Source organism: Toxorhynchites rutilus, chromosome 3 (genome assembly GCF_029784135.1).
Source record: "Toxorhynchites rutilus septentrionalis strain SRP chromosome 3, ASM2978413v1, whole genome shotgun sequence".
Lineage (NCBI taxonomy): Eukaryota > Metazoa > Arthropoda > Insecta > Diptera > Culicidae > Toxorhynchites > Toxorhynchites rutilus.
The window spans coordinates 269,471,233-269,493,678 of record NC_073746.1 but is presented as its reverse complement, the minus strand read 5'-3'; the positions used below and the strand labels follow the sequence as shown (position 1 = coordinate 269,493,678).

At 38.3% G+C, this 22,446-nt stretch overlaps 2 protein-coding genes across 4 annotated transcripts in view; one reads left to right on the top strand and one right to left on the bottom strand.

Moving 5' to 3' along the window:
• Window positions 1–13,133: 13,133 nt before the first annotated feature.
• Window positions 13,134–22,446, top strand: part of LOC129778510 (gustatory receptor for sugar taste 64f-like) — a 17,672-nt gene continuing 8,359 nt past the window's right edge. The window contains exon 1 of the mRNA XM_055785444.1: window positions 13,134–13,262. Within this exon, the coding sequence (XP_055641419.1) occupies window positions 13,204–13,262 (59 nt within the window). The 5' untranslated portion in view covers window positions 13,134–13,203. The remainder of the gene's footprint in view (window positions 13,263–22,446) is intronic.
• LOC129778509 (general transcription factor IIF subunit 1-like) overlaps window positions 20,554–22,446 on the bottom strand; it is a 2,394-nt gene continuing 501 nt past the window's right edge. For all 3 annotated transcript variants that reach the window (XM_055785441.1, XM_055785442.1, XM_055785443.1), the window contains exon 2: window positions 20,554–22,338. In XM_055785441.1, coding sequence (XP_055641416.1) covers window positions 20,658–22,241 — 1,584 coding nt within the window. In that variant the 5' untranslated portion in view covers window positions 22,242–22,338 and the 3' untranslated portion in view covers window positions 20,554–20,657. The remainder of the gene's footprint in view (window positions 22,339–22,446) is intronic.

Below are 22,446 nucleotides of genomic sequence, written 5' to 3'. Positions count from 1 at the left end.
GGATGTCATTTTGTAACTTATTTAATGAATTTTAAGGGAAAAACACATACAAATTATTCGTCAGCTGTTCGGATGAATTTTCGAACTTTTCGTGTGATACCACCCATCATTTTCTGCACAGTACTGCTGGTAACCGCATTTGCTGTCTTATTCCACCACTTCTCCATTTGAGCTTTTTTTTTCTTTCTTTATTAAAGAGATTTTCAGCCAAAGGCTGGTTCATCTCTAGCTCCATTTGAACTGGTTTTTTGGCGGTTCCGCCACATTTCTTCAGTTTTCCTTCGATATATATCTCAATATCTCTCGATTGAACGAAAATCCGAACACCCACCAAGGGCTGATAGTTTTTTTCAATAAAATCAATCTTGTTCTTCATATACCACTTGACGACATCCTGGTTTGATGGCAGCTTCCCAAGTCAGATCAGAACATCTCCGGACCTTTTTGTGATCAAATGAACGACAAAATCATTGTCTTCTCTCCACAACCATAAATTCGCTGAACTGTACTTTGTCTCGCCCAGGATTTTTGTGGACTGCCTTTGCTTACAGATTCAATTTTGGAAATTTCAGAAATTATGCGATCTTTCTTCCTGACCACGTCGGGTTCTCAACCTGAGTGTGCATAATTTTTCCCGCCTTTCGGGTTCTATCATCCAGATCAAAAACGATGTCAATAATTACTCGATGTGACAACAAGGGGCGCTGCAATGAATAAAAATGAGCGACCAAATTCTTTCTGAAACACACTTTAAATGGAACAACTGATACAATCTACTCACAATGTTGTATCTCTTCATGGATAATTGTAGTTCAGGTGCTCTAAACATCTATTTTTGACGTAAGACAACGTTTTACATTAAGGGTGCCAAATCAGAAAAAAACAGGTCACGTTTTTTTTTGAAATCATGTTATCGTTAGTAACTATTTTTGCTGCGAACGGATTTTAACGATTTGCATACTAATCGAATCGAAAATTTTCTAAGATTTGTTTGATATGCTATACATTACAATCCCATAGTCTGTATATGGTTCGAATCGATGAAAATTGTAAGCATTCCCGTTTCCCCATACATTTGTTCTGTCCATTTGTGTGCTTTCCGGAACAGAGCTGTCAATAACGGGCAACTTATGCAGCCGCTAGAATAGATACAACGAAGGGGGATAGAGAAAAGAGAATATTTGCGAAGTAAACTCCACCCTTGCATAGTAATTAAGCGTAAAAGTATTGCATTTCCTCTGAGGAAAATTCTCAGAATCTTTCTGTACCCGAAACAACAAAAGTCGCTTATTCTGCCCGTTTTGTGTTTTATGTTTCCCCTCGAGCTGTGAACACTAGCGAATATTTCACTTGAATTGCATCTGGCATTGCAATTAACACAACAATCCGAGCCATGGCAAAGCAGGCGAAAAAAGAGAAGAGTGCAAATGCTTATTGGTCGCTTCTAGCCATCAGTATTTGGATTTTTGTGTGTTGTTTGTTTTCGTTACGCGAAACTTAGAACTTTTTCATTTCCTGTACATGTGAATAGCACACCTTCGATACTTTTAGGTGCCATTCGTATTTGCTCTCGTGCGCATCGACTCTGTTCTGATGCAACAAACTCCTAGCTTTGTTTTTGTTGACGGTTTTGACCGAGAGTCGAGAAATGATTTTTCATGAACGACCATTCTCGCGATGTTTCATTTTCATCGCTGCAACTGTGTGCATCTGTTAGACGTGTGTTTGATGCTTGTTGAATGGCACGGAAGATGCCTCTCGTTGCACTGAGTATTGATGCATTGATATAAAGAAACAAATTGCGACATAGGACCAATTAGTGTATTGTTCTCGCAAAGGCAAGTAAGAATCGTTGCTTCTTGAAATGATTCTACAAAACCACGCAAGTCATTAAACATTTTCAGAGTCCCCGGAACCTTTTACTAAAGAGTTGTTTATGAAATTTCGACGTATTCGCAAATAATATCCGAAATGACAAACCAACAAATTTAAAAAAAAGACTGCGTAGTGCTACGTCCTAAGCGGACGTTTCTCGGATACAACCCCTCGAATATTTTAAGTTTCCTTAACACGTTAAGCTCCGCGTCGGTCCCTAGGAACCGACATTGAAGTGTCTTGTAAGGAGCACGTTGAAAATGTAGCTACTTTGTAGTCTCATTTCTGATGATTTTCTTTTTATACAATAAATACTTTTGGGAGCTTGGACCGGCACTAATATTGTGCAAACGTTCTTGATACGGGCTGAATATGAGTGAAGTTCAGGAAAACTTTTTTATAGATTTTCATATATAATAACTATGTCATTGTTGAGATTCGCCCATATGCGCCCATAAAAAATAGGAATGAGATATTTTGCTATTCAATACACTCTCAAAAATTATTTTCGATGCTTAAATGTTTACAATTTATGCTGGGTAAGTAATTATTCCCATATCTTATCAGAAAATAGGTTTACGATGAGTTTTTCCCCAAAAGTTGCAGCCAGGTCAGTACTCAGTACTCTCGCAACGCGTTCGCAAAAAGTGTTGAATTGTTTTGGAACTAGCTGGAATCCCGAATCATCAAAATTAGGAATTAGGAATTAGTTTTAGCTTACTGAGGATTGAAAGATACAGACCGTCTACCATCAAAATAACTTCAACGTTCAGAAACCGCATTCGAATGAGGTCATCAGTTATCTTAGCTCCTGATCGTATTGGTTTCGAATTAATGGGGTATTCTAGTGTGGATGCACAAATTTTGGACGTGTTTTCGATCTCCAAAAAAAATAAAACAAATAATGTAATACCATTTTTACCATCCATTGTATCTGTTGCGTGAGCAACAGGAACTTTTCCAATTTTTTGAACCTTTATTCTTTATTCGTTGGTAGGTTAAAAAATCCCTAAAAATTAATACAAATCTAATTACATGGATTACTTGAAAAAATGGATTTTTCCTACGTTTAGTGTTCCTATTGTTCACTTATAACAATACCTCAAAAACTTGATTGTAGAGTTTAATTTAAAAAACCTTAACTTTCTCCTGATCACTTTGATGCGCTACTGAAAGGATTTTTAGTCTTAAAGACGACTTAAAATAAAAAGGACCAATCAATTCAAACTTTTGTGCTATACAATCCTTTAGGTTGCGTACAACAATTATTCTCGCACGAGGTTTATGTATTTTCGAGGTCCCTCATATCAATACCGAAAAAGCCTTTCTAGCTGACGGTTCGTTCCAACCATCACATGTCTGTCATTGGGTTGCAACAATATCATTATTTTTTCATCTATCGTTTAATAATAAAAAATTATAGGAGGTTGTGTCCACGATACGACCGCATTGTTGACGTAGAACTACACTGTTATTTTATATAAGTCGCCATACATTGGTGGCTTGAAACTACTAGGAATATAAATACTTCTCATCATTTCGCGCTATTCTCAAAAGAAACGCTTATGTTAATATTACTGGCCTCGAAAAAAGTTGCATCACTTTCTCATGCTCGAGGGAAGCGCAAATGTCAACTTTAGTGGAGGAAGTTTTGCTACTGGCAAGCGAAACCTAATCACATACAAAATTCCAGAACGACATTTACTTTCTTGGTGACTAAACAAGCGAAATAAACTCTTTTTGTTAATAATAACCTCGAAAACAGTAGCAATGATTCATTATGATCAATATTAGCGCAATAGCACACCTTCGATAGCAACAATAGCAACTGATCTAGTTTAGGAATAATGCTTCGATTGCAGAAGCATTATTCCTAAACTAGATCAGTTTAAATTTTTAGTTCACAGCTCTAACTGTGATGTATTTTCTCTCTGTGAAACATGGCTTTCTTCAGCCGATGAGCTGAATTTCCACGATTTCAACATTATTCGCCTCGATCGAAATGACTCGTTTGGTGGCGTACTATTGGGGATTAAAAAATGTCACTCCTTCTATAGAGTCACTCTCCCATCGATGACAGGCATTGAAGTTGTTGCTTGCCAGACACAAATCAATGGCAAAGACCTCTGCATTGCTTCGATATATATCCCTCCCAGAACTACGGTAGGCCGCCATCAGTTCTTTGATATTATCGAGGCAATGCCGGAGCCGCGGGTAATCTTAGGTGATTTTAACTCCCATGGAACAGCATGGGGATCACTCTACGATGACAACCGTGCCACTTTGATTTATGATTTGTGCGACAACTTCAAATTGACAGTTTTGAATACTGGGGAAGCAACCAGAATAGCCAACCCTCCTGCACGGGCAAGCATGCTAGACATATCTCTATGCTCTTCTTCGTTATCCCTGGATTGCATGTGGAAGGTAATCCAAGATCCCCACGGTAGTGATCACCTACCAATAATTTTATCGATCGCTAATGAATTCGTGAGTCAGTCAATATTTCGTATGACCTCACGAAGAATATTGACTGGAGAACATTTGCGGAAATAATATCTGAAGCAATTGTTTCAATGCATGAACTTCCTCCACTCGAAGAGTATAACTTTATATCGAGTTTGATTTACGAAAGCGCACTTCAAGCTCAAAAGAAACGTGTACCGGCTACCACTTTCCGACGTCGTCCTCCATCACTTTGGTGGGACAAGGAGTGTTCAAAGGTCTACCTTGAAAAATCATCCGCTTTCAAAAAATTCAGGAAAACTGGATTAGTGGAATGGTTTCTAAAGTACCAAGCTCTAGAAGCCAAACTAAAAGGTTTGATTAAAGCAAAAAAGCGTGGATATTGGCGGAAGTTCGTCAATGGTTTGTCAAGGGAGACCGCTATGAGCACTCTTTGGAATACGGCTAGGAAAATGCGTGGCTGGAACCATACAAACGAAAGTGAGGAATACTCTGACCGTTGGATTTTTAACTTTGCAAGGAAGGTTTGCCCCGACACCGTTCCTGCACAAAACGTCGTACGCGATATTCCACTTCAAAGCGATTATGAGAATTTTTCGATGGTGGAATTCTCAATTGCCCTTCTCTCATGTAACAATTCAGCTCCGGGGTCGGACAAGATTAAATTCAACTTGTTGAAGAATCTTCCCGACTTGGCAAAACAGCGTTTGCTGAACTTGTTCAACAAGTTTCTGGAGCTGAATATTGTCCCGCATGACTGGAGACAAGTGAGAGTGATAGCCATACGAAAACCCAACAAGCCGGCTTGCGAACACAACTCGTATAGGCCGATTGCAATGTTATCCTGTATTCGCAAATTGTTAGAGAAAATGATTCTACTTCGTTTGGACAAGTGGGTCGAAACGAACAATTTGCTGTCAAATACGCAGTTTGGCTTCCGCTGAGGTAAAGGGACGAATGATTGTCTCGCGCTGCTATCTTCTGAAATCCAAATCGCATTTGCTCGCAAAGAACAAATGGCTTCCGTTTTCCTCGATATCAAAGGGGCATTTGATTCAGTTTCCATGGAAATTCTCTCAGAGAAGCTTCATAATCGTGGACTTTCACCAATTCTGAATAATTTCCTGTACAATTTACTGTCAGAAAAGCACATGAATTTCTCTCATGGCAACTCAAAATCTTCTCGTTACAGTTTTATGGGCCTACCGCAAGGCTCCTGCCTAAGCCCCCTCTTGTACAGTTTTTACGTCAATGATATGGATGATTGTCTAACTAGAGACTGCACGCTGAGACAACTTGCAGACGATGGAGTTATTTCCATCACGGGTACTAATCCCGTCGTTCTGCAAAAGTCGTTGCAAGATACCATGAACAATCTGTTCACGTGGGCCCTCAAGCTGGGTATCGAATTCTCTACGGAGAAAACTGAAATGGTCGTTTTTTCTAGGAAGCACGAACCCGCGCAATTCCAGCTTTACCTATCCGGCAAAACGATTCAACACTCTATGTTTTTTAAATACCTGGGTGTATATTTTGATCCTAAATGTACCTGGGGGAGACACATTGCGTATTTGAAACAGAAATGCCAGCAAAGAATCAATTTTCTCCAAACAATTACCGGAACATGGTGGGGTGCCCATCCAGGAGACCTCATTCAGTTGTACAAAACAACGATATTGTCAGTGTTAGAATATGGCAGTTTTTGCTTCCGATCAGCTGCCAGGATTCATATTCTCAAGCTGGAGAGGATGCAATATCGTTGCTTGCGTATAGCCATGGGGTGTTTGCATTCGACACATACGATGAGTCTCGAAGTTTTGGCAGGAGTACCCCCGCTTACTCTTCGGTTCACAGAATTATCCTACAGATTTCTCATCCGTTGCAAGATCATAAATCCATTGGTGATTGATAACTTCGAAAATCTACTACAACTGACTCCTCAGTCAAGTTTTATGTCTTTATACCATGAGTACCTTACCCACGACGTGCACCCTTCACCAGGCATCTCCAACCAAGTTTGCTTCCCATACTTCTGCAATTCCTCTGTCATTTTTGATCTGTCCATGCGACAAAAAATCCATGGAATACCAGATCACCTACGCTCCGATTCTATTCCGCCGATATTTTCGGCAGAATATGGGAAAGTTGGATCTGATAAAATGTTCTTTACTGACGGTTCATTCATAAACGGGTCCACTGGCTTCGGCATCTTCAATGAAAATTCCAGTGCCTCTTTCAAACTCAAAGATCCTTGTTCCGTGTATGTCGCTGAACTGGGTGCGATATATTACGCATTAGGGATCATTGAAACATTGCCCATCGACCACTATTTTATTTTTTCAGACAGTCTCAGCTCAATAGAGGCAATCCGCTCAATGAAGGTTGATAAACGCTCATCTTATTTCCTAACTAGAATAAGACAACTATTGAGTGTTTTGGTCGAAAAATTATTCAAGATTACCTTAGTATGGGTTCCCTCTCATTGCTCGATTCCGGGGAATGAGAAAGCGGACTCGCTAGCTAAGGTGGGCGCTTCAGAAGGCACACTTTTTGAAAGGCAAATTGCTTATAATGAATTTTTCCACATTCCTCGTCAGTATACGCTCGTAAGTTGGCAGCGCATGTGCAGTGGTGATGAGTTCGGTCGTTGGTTACACACGATTATCCCTAAGGTCTCGACGAGTGCATGGTTCAAGGGATTGAATGTAGGTCGTGATTTCATTCGCGTGATATCTCGGCTTATGTCCAATCACTACAACCTAAACGCGCATCTCTATCGCATTGGGCTCGCAGCAAACAATCTTTGTGATTGTGGCGATGGCTACCACGACATCGAGCATGTTGTCTGGTCGTGTATCCGGTTCCATGCTGCTCGCTCTCAGCTCTCTAGAGCACTGAGAGCACAAGGCAGACAATCGGATATCCCCGTCCGGGATATCTTAGGTTGCCGGGATCCTGATCTTCTACTTCATCTATACCTGTTCCTCAGAAACGCCGATGTCAACGTTTAATGATGTTTCCTTCGTTGTGTCCCCGTTTCATATCCCTCCTATCCGATCGATAAACTTTTACTTAGTCGCGGCAATACATACACACACTCTTTACAGATGCACGGGCCGAAGGTTGTGCAGTCCACTGATTATTCAACAAGAGCCAAAGGTTGTACCGCTCATGACAACTCTACACGAGCTGATGATTGCGCCGGCTATCCTGGAGTCCTCGAGTCGAGAAAGACGCACCACGCTAGATATGGGGTACAGACTAGGGGGGCGTTGCTGATTAATGGTCAGCTGCATCCCAATAGGAAGTATCCCGTGTCGGGCACACGTACAGAGCATCGAAGACTGCGACATACCAATTATGAGAACACTTGTAATACTAACCTCGAGTCAACCGCGACTAATCGGTGACATATTACTAACATAGTCTAAGCAAACATTGTCAAAATATTGAACTCCCGGCCCCGTTAGGCTGACGCCATATGAGCCTTAATAAAATATATATTTTGGATAAAAAAAAATATTAGCGCAAATGCAATCCTAGTTGAAGGCAGTTTTGCGATTGGCACTCGAACCCAAATAACTTATAACATTCCAGTAAGACATTCAAGATGCATGGTATTCCCCAAATAATTTTTTGGCGCTCAACCTTACCGCCTGCTTCGCCATAACGTGAGTTTAATGCATTGATGCATTCTCAAAGGCACCATCGAAGCCCTTATGATGACGGAAAACAAACAATGGTAACTGCTTGGAAAAAGACTGATTTATGCCACACAGCTTGTTCTCTGCTGTAACACCCATCGATGCGAATTCGCTGATGACTTTGTCAAGAACGACCGCCTTCACCACCAGCGGGGGGAGCTTGATTTTGGTTGCTGTCTGGGTAACGGCGTTTACATTTTCGAACGACGCGCCGAAATTGCCTACTTCGCCGTTGTTCGATGCGGTGTCACACTCGCGAAGGCTCGGTTCAGTGCGAGCGCTTTTCACTGCACCAACATCGCATGCAGCAGTAGATGACGCTTGCCTCGAAATTTTATTGCCCCTGGCAATGCGTTCGTTTTTTTGCAGGACTCGAGCCTGCCTTCCTCTTCTTCTTGCTCATCACACACTACGCGAAGCGTCCAATTTATGACGCGTTAAACAAAACACACGATACGAATAACACGAAAAACGAACAAAAAAACCAAACGACGATATCCAAGTTGGATTACCACTGGTGGGGTCCAATCTTAGATCGAAGAGCAGCGAAAGCAAAGTGAACTAGATTGCTCAACAACCCGATGCCGAATGAAACTTTGGCTCTGCGAAATTCACTGTTTATACTGTAGGCAAGTATTCCTCTTCATTCTTCTACTTTTCTTCGTTTACGGAGACTTTAAATCCTACGACTTCCCCTCCGTTGGTCGTCGATAAGTTGCTCGTTATTGACAGCTATGTTCGGGAAAGCACACAAATGGACAGAACAAATGTATGGGAAAATGAAAACGCTTAAAGTTTTCATGAATTTCAACCATCTACAAACCAAGAGAATCTAATGTATAGCATATTAAACAAATCTTATGGAATTTCCGATTCGTTTAGTATGTAAATCTCCAAAATCCGTTCGCCACAAAACTAGTTATTAACGTTAACTTTATTTCAAAAAAACGTGACCTGTTTTCTGATTTGGCACCCTTAATGAAAGACGTAGCTCTACGTCAAAAAAATTGAATGGAAAAAAATATTCTAAATTAGAATAGTTACAAGCTGTTGAAGGGAGAGGGTTAAAAAAAAGTTATGTCGTGGCGTACACGATTCCAGCCTTTCTGGTTATCTGAAACAAAAACAGGAAGTGGGTTATATCTATGGTATAACCGCAAGGGTGACGTAGGACTATCGTTGATTTAGAGATCATTTGTATGAAGTTGAATCTGAATTCATTCTGAATGAATGAATATTTGGAGAACTTCGAAAACGAGAGCGTTACGTTGGAGGCACAAGGTTTTATGCATCCAATATTGGATACGGAAATATCCTACTGATGGGGAAGAATAATCTTCAGAAGCTATCCTGTTGATTGCGATTGATTCAAAAATCACAAAACCTAATGTATTTGGTCACAGTGTTACATGGATAGAAAACATTAAAATAAACTCTTTCACATGAATATATTTTGAAAATTCCCAAAGGAACTGGCAGATTATTTTCAGTAAGGATTAGATATTTCCACATTTTCCTCGATACTGGAAGCCCACCAGTGGTTAATACCAACTCGATAACCACCTGTTAATAGCACTTGATTGAAACATATTTGGTCACAGTGTTACATGGATAGAAAACATTCAATTAAACTCTTTCACATGAATATATTTTGAAAATTCCCAAAGGAACTGGCAGATTATTTTCAGTAACGATTAGATATTTCCACATGTTCCTCGATACTGGAAGCCCACCAGTGGTTAATGCCAACTCGATAACCACCTGTTAATAGCACTTGATTGAAATATATTTGGTCACAGTGTTACATGGATAGAAAACATTCAATTAAACTCTTTCACATGAATATATTTTGAAAATTCCCAAAGGAACTGGCAGATTATTTTCCAGCAATGATTAGATCTTTCCGGAACTTTCTCGATGCTGAATGGCATCCTAACGGAAAGAGTTCTGCGCGTGTATGTGTCGATCCTTCGCCGTCCACCTCCTCCAGCACGTTAGGCAACGATGTTGTCTTGTCGATGTCCTCACGAAAAATGAATGTGTCTCACCACCAGAATATCGCTTAAGTATGCTTTTTGTGTGTGATTGAATCGAGAGAAGGTGTGGTTTACGATGGCAATTTGGAAGGCAAACTAGAGGGAAATGAACTCTCTGAGCTCGGAACTTTCGGCGACTGAGCAATAATCGATTGCGGGCGCATACAATATTGGATACGGAAATATCCTACTGATGGGGAAGAATAATCTTCTGAAGCTATCCTGTTAATTGCGATTGATTGAAAAACCACAAAACCAAATGTATTTGGTCACAGTGTTACATGGATAGAAAACATTAAAATAAACTCTTTCACATGAATATATTTTGAAAATTCCCAAAGGAACTGGCAGATTATTTTCAGTAAGGATTAGATATTTCCACATTTTCCTCGATACTGGAAGCCCACCAGTGGTTAATACCAACTCGATAACCACCTGTTAATAGCACTTGATTGAAACATATTTGGTCACAGTGTTACATGGATAGAAAACATTCAATTAAACTTTTTCACATGAATATATTTTGAAAATTCCCAAAGGAACTGGCAGATTATTTTCAGTAACGATTAGATATTTCCACATTTTCCTCGATACTGGAAGCCCACCAGTGGTTAATGCCAACTCGATAACCACCTGTTAATAGCACTTGATTGAAACATATTTGGTCACAGTGTAACATGGATAGAAAACATTCAATTAAACTCTTTCACATGAATATATTTTGAAAATTCCCAGAGGAACTGGCAGATTTTTTTTAGGTAACGATTAGATATTTCCACATTTTCCTCGATACTGGAAGCCCACCAGTGGTTAATGCCAACTCGATAACCACCTGTTAATAGCCGCGCGTGTATGCGCGCGATGTCTTCCCAGGGAACCGTTTGTGGCATCACTCTCCTCCTGATAGTTTCCCTTCTGGCCTAGGGTGCACAAACAGGCTCTTGGTGACACCGTTCATCCGCGCTTTCATGATAAATAAAGAGCTTCACCGCAACAGCGACAACATGCTCCAATCGCTGTTCAATTAGAACTGAGTGGATTTCTGAGCGCCGCTCGCTTATATACCGATTGGTGATTTCAATAGCCTGTTTTGAAAGCAATTTTAAGACTATTGAAACAAGTTTTTGGATCAAAAAGTAACAAGTATATAACGCGTAGACATTTTATCTTTCGAATGAAGTGTTTATCATACCATTTCGTTCAGTTGTTTAGGAGCTATTAACGCTCAAAATCTCGGTCTCCGGCGTAACGCTTTCGTTTTCGAAACTTTGATTTTACACCCCGGTATAGAAATGAAAGACGTAGTCCTACGTCAAAAAATCTAACCGTTTAAAAAAAATGTTTAAAACGATTTTTTCTACGTTTCCCTTCTTTTTTTTTAAATAGTAAAATTTAAAAAATACTATTTTTATTGGTTCATGCGATAGAGAGATTACACAAGATCATTTCTCATTTTGAATGAATGTAACGGTTATTATTTATTGTATTATCTACCAAAACAAGACGCTATGGAAAAGTCCATCTTGTAGAATCTATCTACTTTTTTATGTTCATTATTTCTCATACTATGTCTTTCATTTCTGTACTGGGGTGTAAGTTCAAAGTCTCGAAAACGAGGGAGTTACGTTCGGAGTACAAAGTTTTGAGCGTTAATATCTCTGCCGGATGAACAAAATAGTATGAAAAAACATTATTCGAAAGATAAAATGTCTACAAGAGATTTTGACTTATTGGCCATAAAAACTTGTTTCAATAGTTCGAAGCTTCTTCGAAAACAAACTATTTAAATAATTATAACGAGAGATAGCTTCTTGATCAGAGATTACACAAGATTTTTTCTCATCAAATTCAAAATAAATTTATTCAGTAGATATCTTATAGATATCGTAGATATCGTGTAGGCCAGCTTGAAAAAACTAGTTTCGAGAAACTTTAACACGTTTGAAGTTTTGTGTCAAGGCCATACTAGATTAGATACCGCATCACTAGAATGGCTATAACTCGGTAAATAATGAGATTTACGGAAAGTCCTTTCCAGTCCTTTAAGAATATGTCTAAACTTCAGAAAAACGAAAGAAAGTTCTGATAATTTTTTTTCAAATTTATAGACTGGAATACTGCCATAAAGTTCTGTTAAATTATAGTGTGTATTTGCAGAAAGCGGCATGTCCAATTTTTACCTACAGGTCAAATATAAAATATTGTAATTTAAGTAGAAGAATTACGGGATTATCTGATTTCATTGGTATCTTTGACAAATGGCTGCCTGACAAATCGTTTTTGCTTATGAGGACCCAGCTTTCTAAAATTATGGTTACAAGTTCGCTGATCTCAATGTCGCGATTGGATTATTTTGGTTTTTTATTATGTTTTTAAATCATATGTCAAAATTATCACCATTAATAATATTTTAAAGGAGGTAGAAGACATACAAAATGGATCCATAATCTTCCATTTTCCCATGATATTGAAACATTTGAGACTTACCGTAGACCTGTAATGAAAACATATGTTTGTTTGATGGATTTCTCGCAAGCAGCAGCCGTGGGATTGCTTGTTATTGTTCGGTGACACGTAAACTCCCCATTCACCGCAGAGCAACACGTTCAGAAAGTCATAAGCCGCAATTCCATCTAGGCAACACTGAACAATATTTGATATAATTCTTATTGAAACTTGTGCAATTTTAAATTTTCTATTTATTCCGCTTCAACCACCGTACAACGTATCTATTCCGATGTTATTGTCTTTATAATCAATAAAAATGTTGTTCCATAATTCAGGTGAATTATGATAACAAATGATGAAGTCTCCCCAATATTGACGAATCAGCCGCACCGATCCACTGACTATGGGATAAGAGTAACAATGCTCGACAAGACCAATTATGTAGAAAACAGATGCACTATAAAAAGTAACAACAGTTGACTCGTAGCATGCATCAAGTTGCCTCGATGGAATTGCGGTTTTATATCCTGTATACCGCTTGCAACACAAGTTTACATACAAGCTGACAGAATTGCTGTACTACCTACTCCAGTTAGTTGCCATTCAAGTGCGGTTTCGCGAAGCCATTTCCCAGGAATTCTGTCGCCCATTCAAGTTAATTAATTGGCAGAGCAATGGCAAGGAAGCTTGTGCAGAATAAGTCTCAGCAGCGCGCCGGCAATAAGGCAGTGAAGTAAGTATTGGAATGTTCGAGGCAAATTATAACCAGTATTATGGTTTCGTCTTAGTTTGAGTCACATAAAAAATCACATAAATAAATGACAATCTCATAAAAAATTCTTCCGAACAAAAGTGTTAAGACATTTTTTATAAACGAAATTTGAAATTGTTTTGCGTAAAATTTTATTTTGTTTCTTTGATTATTTCAAAAGACGCTTGGTCCGATTAGGTGTACATTCTGTCAAATATATACCAGGAATATGCGTTTTTGTAGAAAATGTTCTATTTATCATCTAAATCTATATTATCGCCTTTAAAATAGGCCCATTCTGAAGCAATATACTTTATCCAACGAAAAATTAAGTCGTCGAAATACTGCCTATAGCTGTGTTTAGGAATTTCCTTTAGTTCACTCAGTGAATTCGTTTGTATATCTTCAATGCTATCAAAACGGATCTCGCGAAACTGTAATTTGAGGTTCAGAAATAGGAAAAAAATCACACGGGTCATATCTAGAGTACGGTGCTTATGCATTATCATTGTGCAAAATACAAATATTATCCTTCCACAAAACTGACCGTTTGCAAGGAATTTTCTCGCTCATAACGCCAGGGTAATACTTTTTATTGACCGTTATTGAATGAATTCTGAATGGACAACAAAAATTCAATCCATATCGAGCAAATCCGAGTAAAACAAGTTAACTTGTTCTGAATGACGCTATAAACAAACTAAATGACAGATCGTGCTTAAACTTGACATTAAGACCTCAGACAGAAGCACCAACTTGAAAAAGAAAAATGTTCAACGAGAATATTGAAAATTAAAATTCCCGGTTTATATTTAACAGATGAGATGGTAACGGAGGGTAAAATGATCTGTTGCTTGTTTGGTAGTATTATTTCTGTTATTGTCTGTTACTGTCTGACCACCATAAGTTGAAACATTCTAAAGCAATGAACTTACTACAAGGTTCGAACACATTTTTTTTTTATTTTTCAACATGGCCTCATGCTAGACTTACACACCTCGCCCAATGCTGCTCTAGTTTGGTAATGCCTCCCGAATAATAGGATTTTCCCAAGTCGGAAAAATAGTTATTCGTTTCTGCATTCACTTCCTCGTTTAAATATACCCTTTTTTCCGATAACCATTTCTTCAAATTAGAGACCAGAAAAGTAGTCCGATGGAGTGGGGGGGAATTGAAACGAATTGGAGCTCTATTTCTATTAAATTTACGTCTTTTCTCTGCCACATCTCTGCCTAAATATGCATGATGGATGTAACCACCAAAACCATTCAGTGATTTCTTGTTTCTAGCTGAATAATCATGATTGTGAAAATTTATATAGAATAATCTGTCCCTATTTCATAAATATCAACGGTCAAAGGAGGTCCGGAGGGGTTTTATAGCTTTTATTATTTTAATTAAAATGAAAAACACAGTTGACGCTTACATATATCTTACATATTTCAATATGTCAACCATACATATTTGGGCAAAACTGATAAAGCGTGAGTTGGCGCGTTTCAAACAAAGAAACAGACCAATCTGGCGGAAATTCGATGTGTGTTCTTCTACGACAGGGATTCTCAAACTATTTTGGGCGAGAGACCCCTTTTCCAAAATTATTTGAAATCTCAGACTCCCATAACCAAATTTCTATTAAAATTATCTATTTTTTCTTATTCATTCAAAATACTTATCAATTTAAAAGCTTTCCAGTTGAAACCAAATGAGTGTTAGTAAACATGACATCGCTTTCTCATCATTTTTTTTACATATTTGTACATGCTACCAATGTTTGGACTACCAAGAATTTGTCATGATGAGTATATTATATTGAAAAAAAAACCATGATTATGAATGAAGGTAACAGTTATATTTATGGTATTATCTAACAAACAAGACGCTATGGAAAAATCCATGTTGTAAAGTCTTTCTCGTTTTTTATGTTCATTATTTCTCATACTACGTCTTTCATTTCTGTAATGGTACTGTACTTCTACGGTGTAAGTTCAAAGTCTCGAAAACGAGGGCGTTACGTTCGGAGTACAAGGTTTTGAGCGTTAATATCTCTGCCGGATGAACAAAATAGTATGAAAAAAACATTATTCGAAAGATAAAATGTCTACAAGAGATTTTTACTTATTGGCCATAAAAACTTGTCCCAATAGTTCAAAGCTTCTTCGAAAGTAAACTATTTAAATAATTATAAAAAAAGATAGCTTCTTGAAATTTCAATTCAGTTTTCATTGGTCTGCGGCAGTGCTTGGAAATATCTGTATCACATCAATCTTTTCAGCTGAATTTCCGGCCACATTCGATCATTATGCCATTGCATTCGGGATATCGAAAATGAACCAACGCCAAACCTCACAATCACAGCAAGCCAGTCACAGTTGATTCATCCAGTTTTGTTCATTCTGTTTTTTGTTCTGTTCTGCGTTCACGGAATGTGAGCAAAAGAAAATATCCCTAGATTTGTCATTCATTGATATTAATATACCAGTTCATTCACTATCAGCATCGTTCTCGGACACTGACGAAACGGAGAAATTCGTTGAGGAAGATAAGAAAGTACAGAATGCTCATAATAGTGACAAGAAATTAAATTGTTCAAGCATGCAAGGTTTCCGTCTCAGTTAAATTGCTTTCATTTTACATAGTAAATATGCAATTCCCTTTCCACTTGTCAGAAATGCTTCAAAAGAAGAATCCCGATGTAAAAAATACCGTCTTGACTCATATTTCAAACATTTAATTTTTTTTTTTAATTCTGAACACACGAACATAAAATGGTGGTGTCTAAGACACGACCGCAATGGCAATATTTCGAGCTTCCTTTTGCAAACGGATCAAACTATGCTATAGGATTAGCGGATAAAATTGCCAACATCCAGCTTTGGCTGACGAAGTTTGCATTCGTTGCTCGGATCGATTCTGCATTGAAAATGAACATTCACAACATTCCTGGCAATTCAATGGCAATGAATAAATGTGAATGAATTCTCAAGACTCGAGCTTAAATTTGTTTGCCGTCGAATGAATGACAGCAGCATCGACAGGCAAAATAAACGCGTTACACTGATAAAAATATATTTTCAAACTTAACAAGCTCAATATTTCCAAACCCTGGTCTGCGGTTGACGCATGATGCATAAAGCGTCGGTTCGCCAACTTCCATTTCTCTTTTGCTCCCGTGATGAACGGACATGCAAAATCGTTTGCTTGTGAATACACACAGGGAGTAGAATATGATTTCGCTCGCGTTTGGACAGTCAACTAGGTGTTCCCGTGATTATTTTTATATCACGAAAAATGTATTTCGGATGTACGGAGGATTAAATAAACACGTCTTGAGGATTTGAGTGTCGAACGTCAAAAAGAGACTACGAGACTATTTCAAGGGAAAACAAAATATCCAGTCATAAATTGAGAATTGATTTAGATGCAACTTCAGACAAATGATTACTAAGCCAACGGTAGTTATATCACAGATATAACCCACTGTTTGTTTATTTCGTTTTGGGTGGGAAAAGCTACAGATTTGAATAACGATATCCTTCGACAACTGGAAGATCATGGTTCAGTTTCCATGAAATCCCGTTTACAGGCTACGAGGACAATATGATTTTGCTAAGAATCCACAGTGTGTGACATTTTTTAGAACTGTTTACTCGTTTTTCGTAGTTTTAACTTATCCCTGAGATTTCTGAGCCACACAGGTGTGTTGTTAGAAAGATTGTCTCAAACTCAATGGAGTGCTCATATGATGTGTTATCTGTACTACATGAAGTACATCTAGCAAAGAATATTTGCAAAACAACGGACCATCTCTGAGTTAGGTAGTGATCAGACTCAATGTACTGGTATTTTTTTCTCACTGTTGAAAGGAACAGTCTAGTCCAGCTATACTCAACGTGCGGCCCACCGGGCTCTTCCGATTGGCCCGCCTGGAACGTTACCATTTTGTATGTGTGACAATTACGTAAACCTAATAAATCATCTCGGAAACATGAATTGAGAATAATGGTGTTTGACACATTGCACATAGAGAAAATATTACAATCTTAGCTCCATCGTATTCTATTCAATGAGTATAAACAAGCCACTCGCGATTTTACAATTTTACAATTCATCAGTCATCTAACTAGCGACCAGACGGCAGCAATGCTTTCGAAATGATCTTTCTCAAGGCTGAGTGTTTAGTATAGTTTTCCAAATTGGTCTTTTTCAAGGCTAGAAGCGAATGAACTTATTAGTTTTAGAGCCTCTATAACTGAAACATCATCATCATCATAATTCAAGTCGTCTTGCTCCAGTTATCAGACAGCAGTCTTTATGAATGCTGAGATCACAAACACACTGTGGCTCGATACTAAAGAAGAATGAAAGATAATTATATCGCACAGTATTCTATTCGGTAGGGGCACCACGTCGATTTACATACCGTCCAGTGAAGGATGCCTCTGTATTTTTGCACCACTTCATATTTGAATCTGTGAGTTTAAAATTTCAGAAACGAGAGCGTTAGGTTTGAGGTGAAAAATTTCGAACGTTAGTACTTCTTTAGCAGTTGAACAAAGTGGTGTGTCAATCACTTCATTTAAAATTTAAAAGATGTATGCGTAATGCTGGTTACTTGACCCAAAAACTTGTTCCATTAGCTCAAAACTGCTTCGAGAGCAAACCATTGAAATCACAAAAAATCTATAAATAGGAGTACCTGCTTGAAGTAGTGAAGTCCGTCCTAGTCAAGATTTATCGATGCATGTTGTTAGTGGCCAGTGAATGTTCTCTAAATATTGTGTTCGCCCTGACCAACCTCAGTTTCATTTTGCTACTGTGTTGAACAATATTTTTCGCTACAGAATGCATCTTCAGAATATGCAAGAAGCAAACATAGTGTAGAGCAGAATCAAAGCAGAAAAGAAATATTAAATAGGGCGCACGTTATTGATTTTCATACCATGGAGATTGCACGAATTGTTAATATTATTCGTTTTCAAATAGATAGCGGTAGTTGCGGACAAACATATAATCGCCTGGAGCCGCACTGTGTGTAGTATGAGAAGAATGTCGCGATGCATCTTGAGTGTGTTACGTGTATTATTCTGAGTGCAAGTATTTTTCTCGCGAAAGCAAGAATGTGAATGTGAAATCACAAATCAACCATTGTCAGCTGCGTCCACAATACAGCGCAAACCCATCGGTTCTTTTCAGGGCCACTAAAACTTTCAACTAAAGAGTTATTTTATAAATTTCGATGTATTCTAAAATATATATTTTTTTGACTGAAGAGAACTTCTGTGAATTCAGCAGTGTGTTTGAATTTGATGATGTTGTTTTGAATAATAGAGGTTTTATGCTTTCTCAGTTCATCCACTTCTAGTCTGGAAAAAGGCCAATTTGATAAATTTACTAAACAACTCCAATGTCCAAACACACTCCTAAATTCGGAAAAGCTTTCTTCTAGAAATATTAGAATGACCTGCAACGTAGAACCCACTTAAAAACAAAAATCGCGTGAGGGTTGTGTCCGAGACACGACCGCATTGTTGTCGTAGGATTCCGTTAGGCTATCTGTTGATTTTTGATATTTTTGAAGAATTACCTCGTTTGATGATGATTTTATGGCCCTGAAAAGGGCCGTTTTGTTTGGTTGTTGGGTATTGTTTGTTCACTTGACCAATGTTTACAGAGTGATGATGACAGAAGGATGCTAAACAGTCGTTGGATGGTGTGTATCAGATAAAAGATGTCGAAGTGGAATGAGATATGATGAAAACCATCCTCTGTGACCCTAGACGAGATGCCTCCTGTGTTAGGTATGGATGAAATAAAGAAAAAAAACTCACCAATGTAATAAAAGATAATTACCAATGCCGAACACAATTATCGATTTTTCACATAAGTAAAAACAATATATAGAGAAAACATATTTGAAGTTGAAAAGGTAATTTTCTTTTATAGTTTTTACTTTCTGAGTGTTTTTTTCAACCCAATACGAATTTTAATTAGACTAACAAGACCTAATACTATATGTAAAGCATATGAGAAATCACTTTTTCTAATATTTTTTCACTTTTCCAATTTTTCCCGTCGTATAAACTTTCCCTGGGTGAAAATGAATACAACAACACAAACAGCTTAAACCTAACGACCCGTTTCCGAGCGGGAACACACCTTGTTTTTATTTATGGAAATTGAAACAAATTGTTTTATATATCAAGTCTTTTTTAACACAACTGTTACCCTATATAATTTTACACTTACACTTGTGCTAAATTTTTCATGCATCATACATGATCGGTCATTTATATAAAATTTCACGAAGTAACCAACATTAAAGTTCCAAATTTAAATTTCATTTACAAGAATTAATTTTATCACTCACTTGCAATATAAAAATGCTCCCGACTTGCATATATTTGCAATGCCGATTTCCCCCAGGCAGTTTGGTTTTGATGTCTCTGTTAGGGAACACATTTCGGTAGGAATAAAAGTGTATCTGATGTCTCTGTTAGGGAACCGCAGCATGTGTCGTCAATTTCGACCAATCAAAAGAGGGTATTTCCGGTAGAATGGGGGTTGAGATTGTTCAATTGTTCGATAGTTAATTTCATGACATACATTATTTTCTTCAATAAATTTTTTTTTATGGAGTGCCGAATTCGATTGACGCAAAAATTTCATCAATCCATCATGAAATAACTGAGTAATAAGCGTTTGAAATTGGACAATTTTCACGATGTGAACGACTTTCGATTTTCAATTTGTACCCCAATATGTTCCCGGAAGACGTAATCCTACGTCAAAAACCCAACCTAACCTTCCGGCAAAAAATATAAAAATCAATTAGTGTCCATCTTTTTTTCTTTTGTCCATTCAGTGACAAGACCATGTAGTTGGCGTGGGATTACGTTACGATATTGGTTGTATATTGATTTTTCAATATCCTTGGAAAAATTACGCCGTTGTCACAGTCGAATGTATGGGGAACTAGAAATACTCAACCGTGATTTGAAAAGAGAAGCTTCAAAATCAGAGTGTTCTATCGCCTATAGAGCAGTGATTTGGCCTGGATGGCCTATTTATACCCAGCTGGAAATGGCCGGGCTTAACACTTTAAGCCCCGACCGAGCGGAGGACCGACAATGCATTTTCTGTCTGGCCCCGCATCGGTTCCTGTGGACAAACATTATTTCATGTAAACGTGATCTGTTTTCTGAGTTGGCACCGTTACTGAAAGGAGTAGTCCCACGTCAAAAACTAACAAATGAAGTTCTGTTTGAGTGGTGTTTTAGTGTTTATATTTTGGTTCTAATTCGCAATCATTAGCCTAAAAATTTACACCTTTGTCAAGTAGTTTTTAATGTCATGGTTGGTATTATTCTCTACCTATTATTTAAGACTATAGTACACTTTCCCTCGTATATTTTGTTTTGTCGGATTAATTTTCTCCAACATAAACAACAATACTTCCAGGAGCTTCTCTTTAGGCACTTTTTTGTTTTTTAATTTGCTCAACAGTTCGGTAGAAGTGATTGGTTTACGTTTCAGATAGCGCCGTACAACATCCTCGGTAATGCCATAATTATTGACTATTCGGCCATATGAACTAGAGTGCAAAGTGAGTCTTGGCGCAGAATATGTTTCAGCCAGCTTAGCAAGAGGCGAGGATGGACTACTGCTGATGTGCGATACGACAGAATCAACCGGGCAGTCCAATTTGTTACCTTCCTCCTTCGGAGCTTTTCTGGAGTTGCTTTTATTGAGCGACATAGAATTCTTTTTCCTTCGCTGCGAGATATCATTTTCCGCTTCGGAATCGGAACTACTAGAGTGGCCATTGCTGAAGGAATCTTGTCTACTATTGTTGGTTTGCTTTTTCGTTTTGGTTTTCTCCTTCGAGTTTGAGTCGCCGTTGTCACTTTTAACCTTCTCGTTTATATTTTCATCCACTTCTTTTGACTTATTTTCCTCATCTTCCGAAGATTCGTCGGAAGTGAGTAGCTTACGCAGACCATCTTCTTCAGCAACCGATTTCAGTTCCGTGTTTGTTCCTAACTCAGAATGACTTTCTGAAGACTCAGAAACGTAATCCAACTCTCGGCCTTCATCGTCTCCATCATCCGAATCCTCAAACGCTTCATAGTCCACTGCTCGCTTCTTCTTCATCTTACCGTTTTCCATTTTCTTTCTGTCCATAGTCTTTTTCTTATTCTCGTCATCACTGTCCTTCTCCTCCTTCTTTTGCTCTTCGTCGTCGTCGGTTGAATTTGCGTCATCCAAATCGATCCAGTCATCCATCTCACTGATCTGCAAACCCTTCTTCCTACCCCTGGCACTCCGTTTTGTACTATCACTTTCTTCTAGCTCTTCGTCAATTTCCTCATCACCTTTCTTCCGCTTCATCCTCATCATATTGAAATAGTTGAGTGATTTTTCCCTTTGGTTGAATTCCTCTTCAACTTCCTCAATGGAGAGTGTCTTGTATCGTGGAATAGGCTGAAAATTATACCACTCTTCCAATGGATAGGCTTCGATCGTCCCACTTGAAGTTGGGATGAACACATAAAATGCCATATACTGTGCAACGCCACCATCTCGAATACCACGAAACATCCTACCATCTTCCTTTCCACCGATTCTCAACAACCACGGCTGCGCTTCTGAACTATATTTTTTCGCATTCTTTCGAAAACGCTTGCGACGAATTTCTTCCTTCTGGTCACGGTTGTACTCCGACCCGGCACCAAACTTTGGTATGGATTTCTCTTGTTCTTTGAATTCATTAGAATTATTTTCTCGCACCATTTTGGCCGTTCCCCACTTGTCAAAATCCACATTGGAGGATGCATGAAAACGCATTACATGATACCTTTTGGCATTGTTACGCGGTAGTAAAATCGTGTATTCTTCTACAGACACCGGTGAGTCGGATGAATTTTCGCCATGTTTGTTGTTTTGTGAGTTATTCTGCATTTCAACTAGTTTCTCGAGTTAAATGGCTGTATGTTATGGACCACATTCAGTATTGACCTCCACACTCAATGCTTACGCTTTATATCCTTTTTTCAATCTGCAATGGTGGAAACAAAATTATGGGTAGTATTTTTTATGTACACCTGTTGAACACCATTTGGAGCTATTATTTTCTTGTTTTTTCTACGACATCAAATAATTGAAT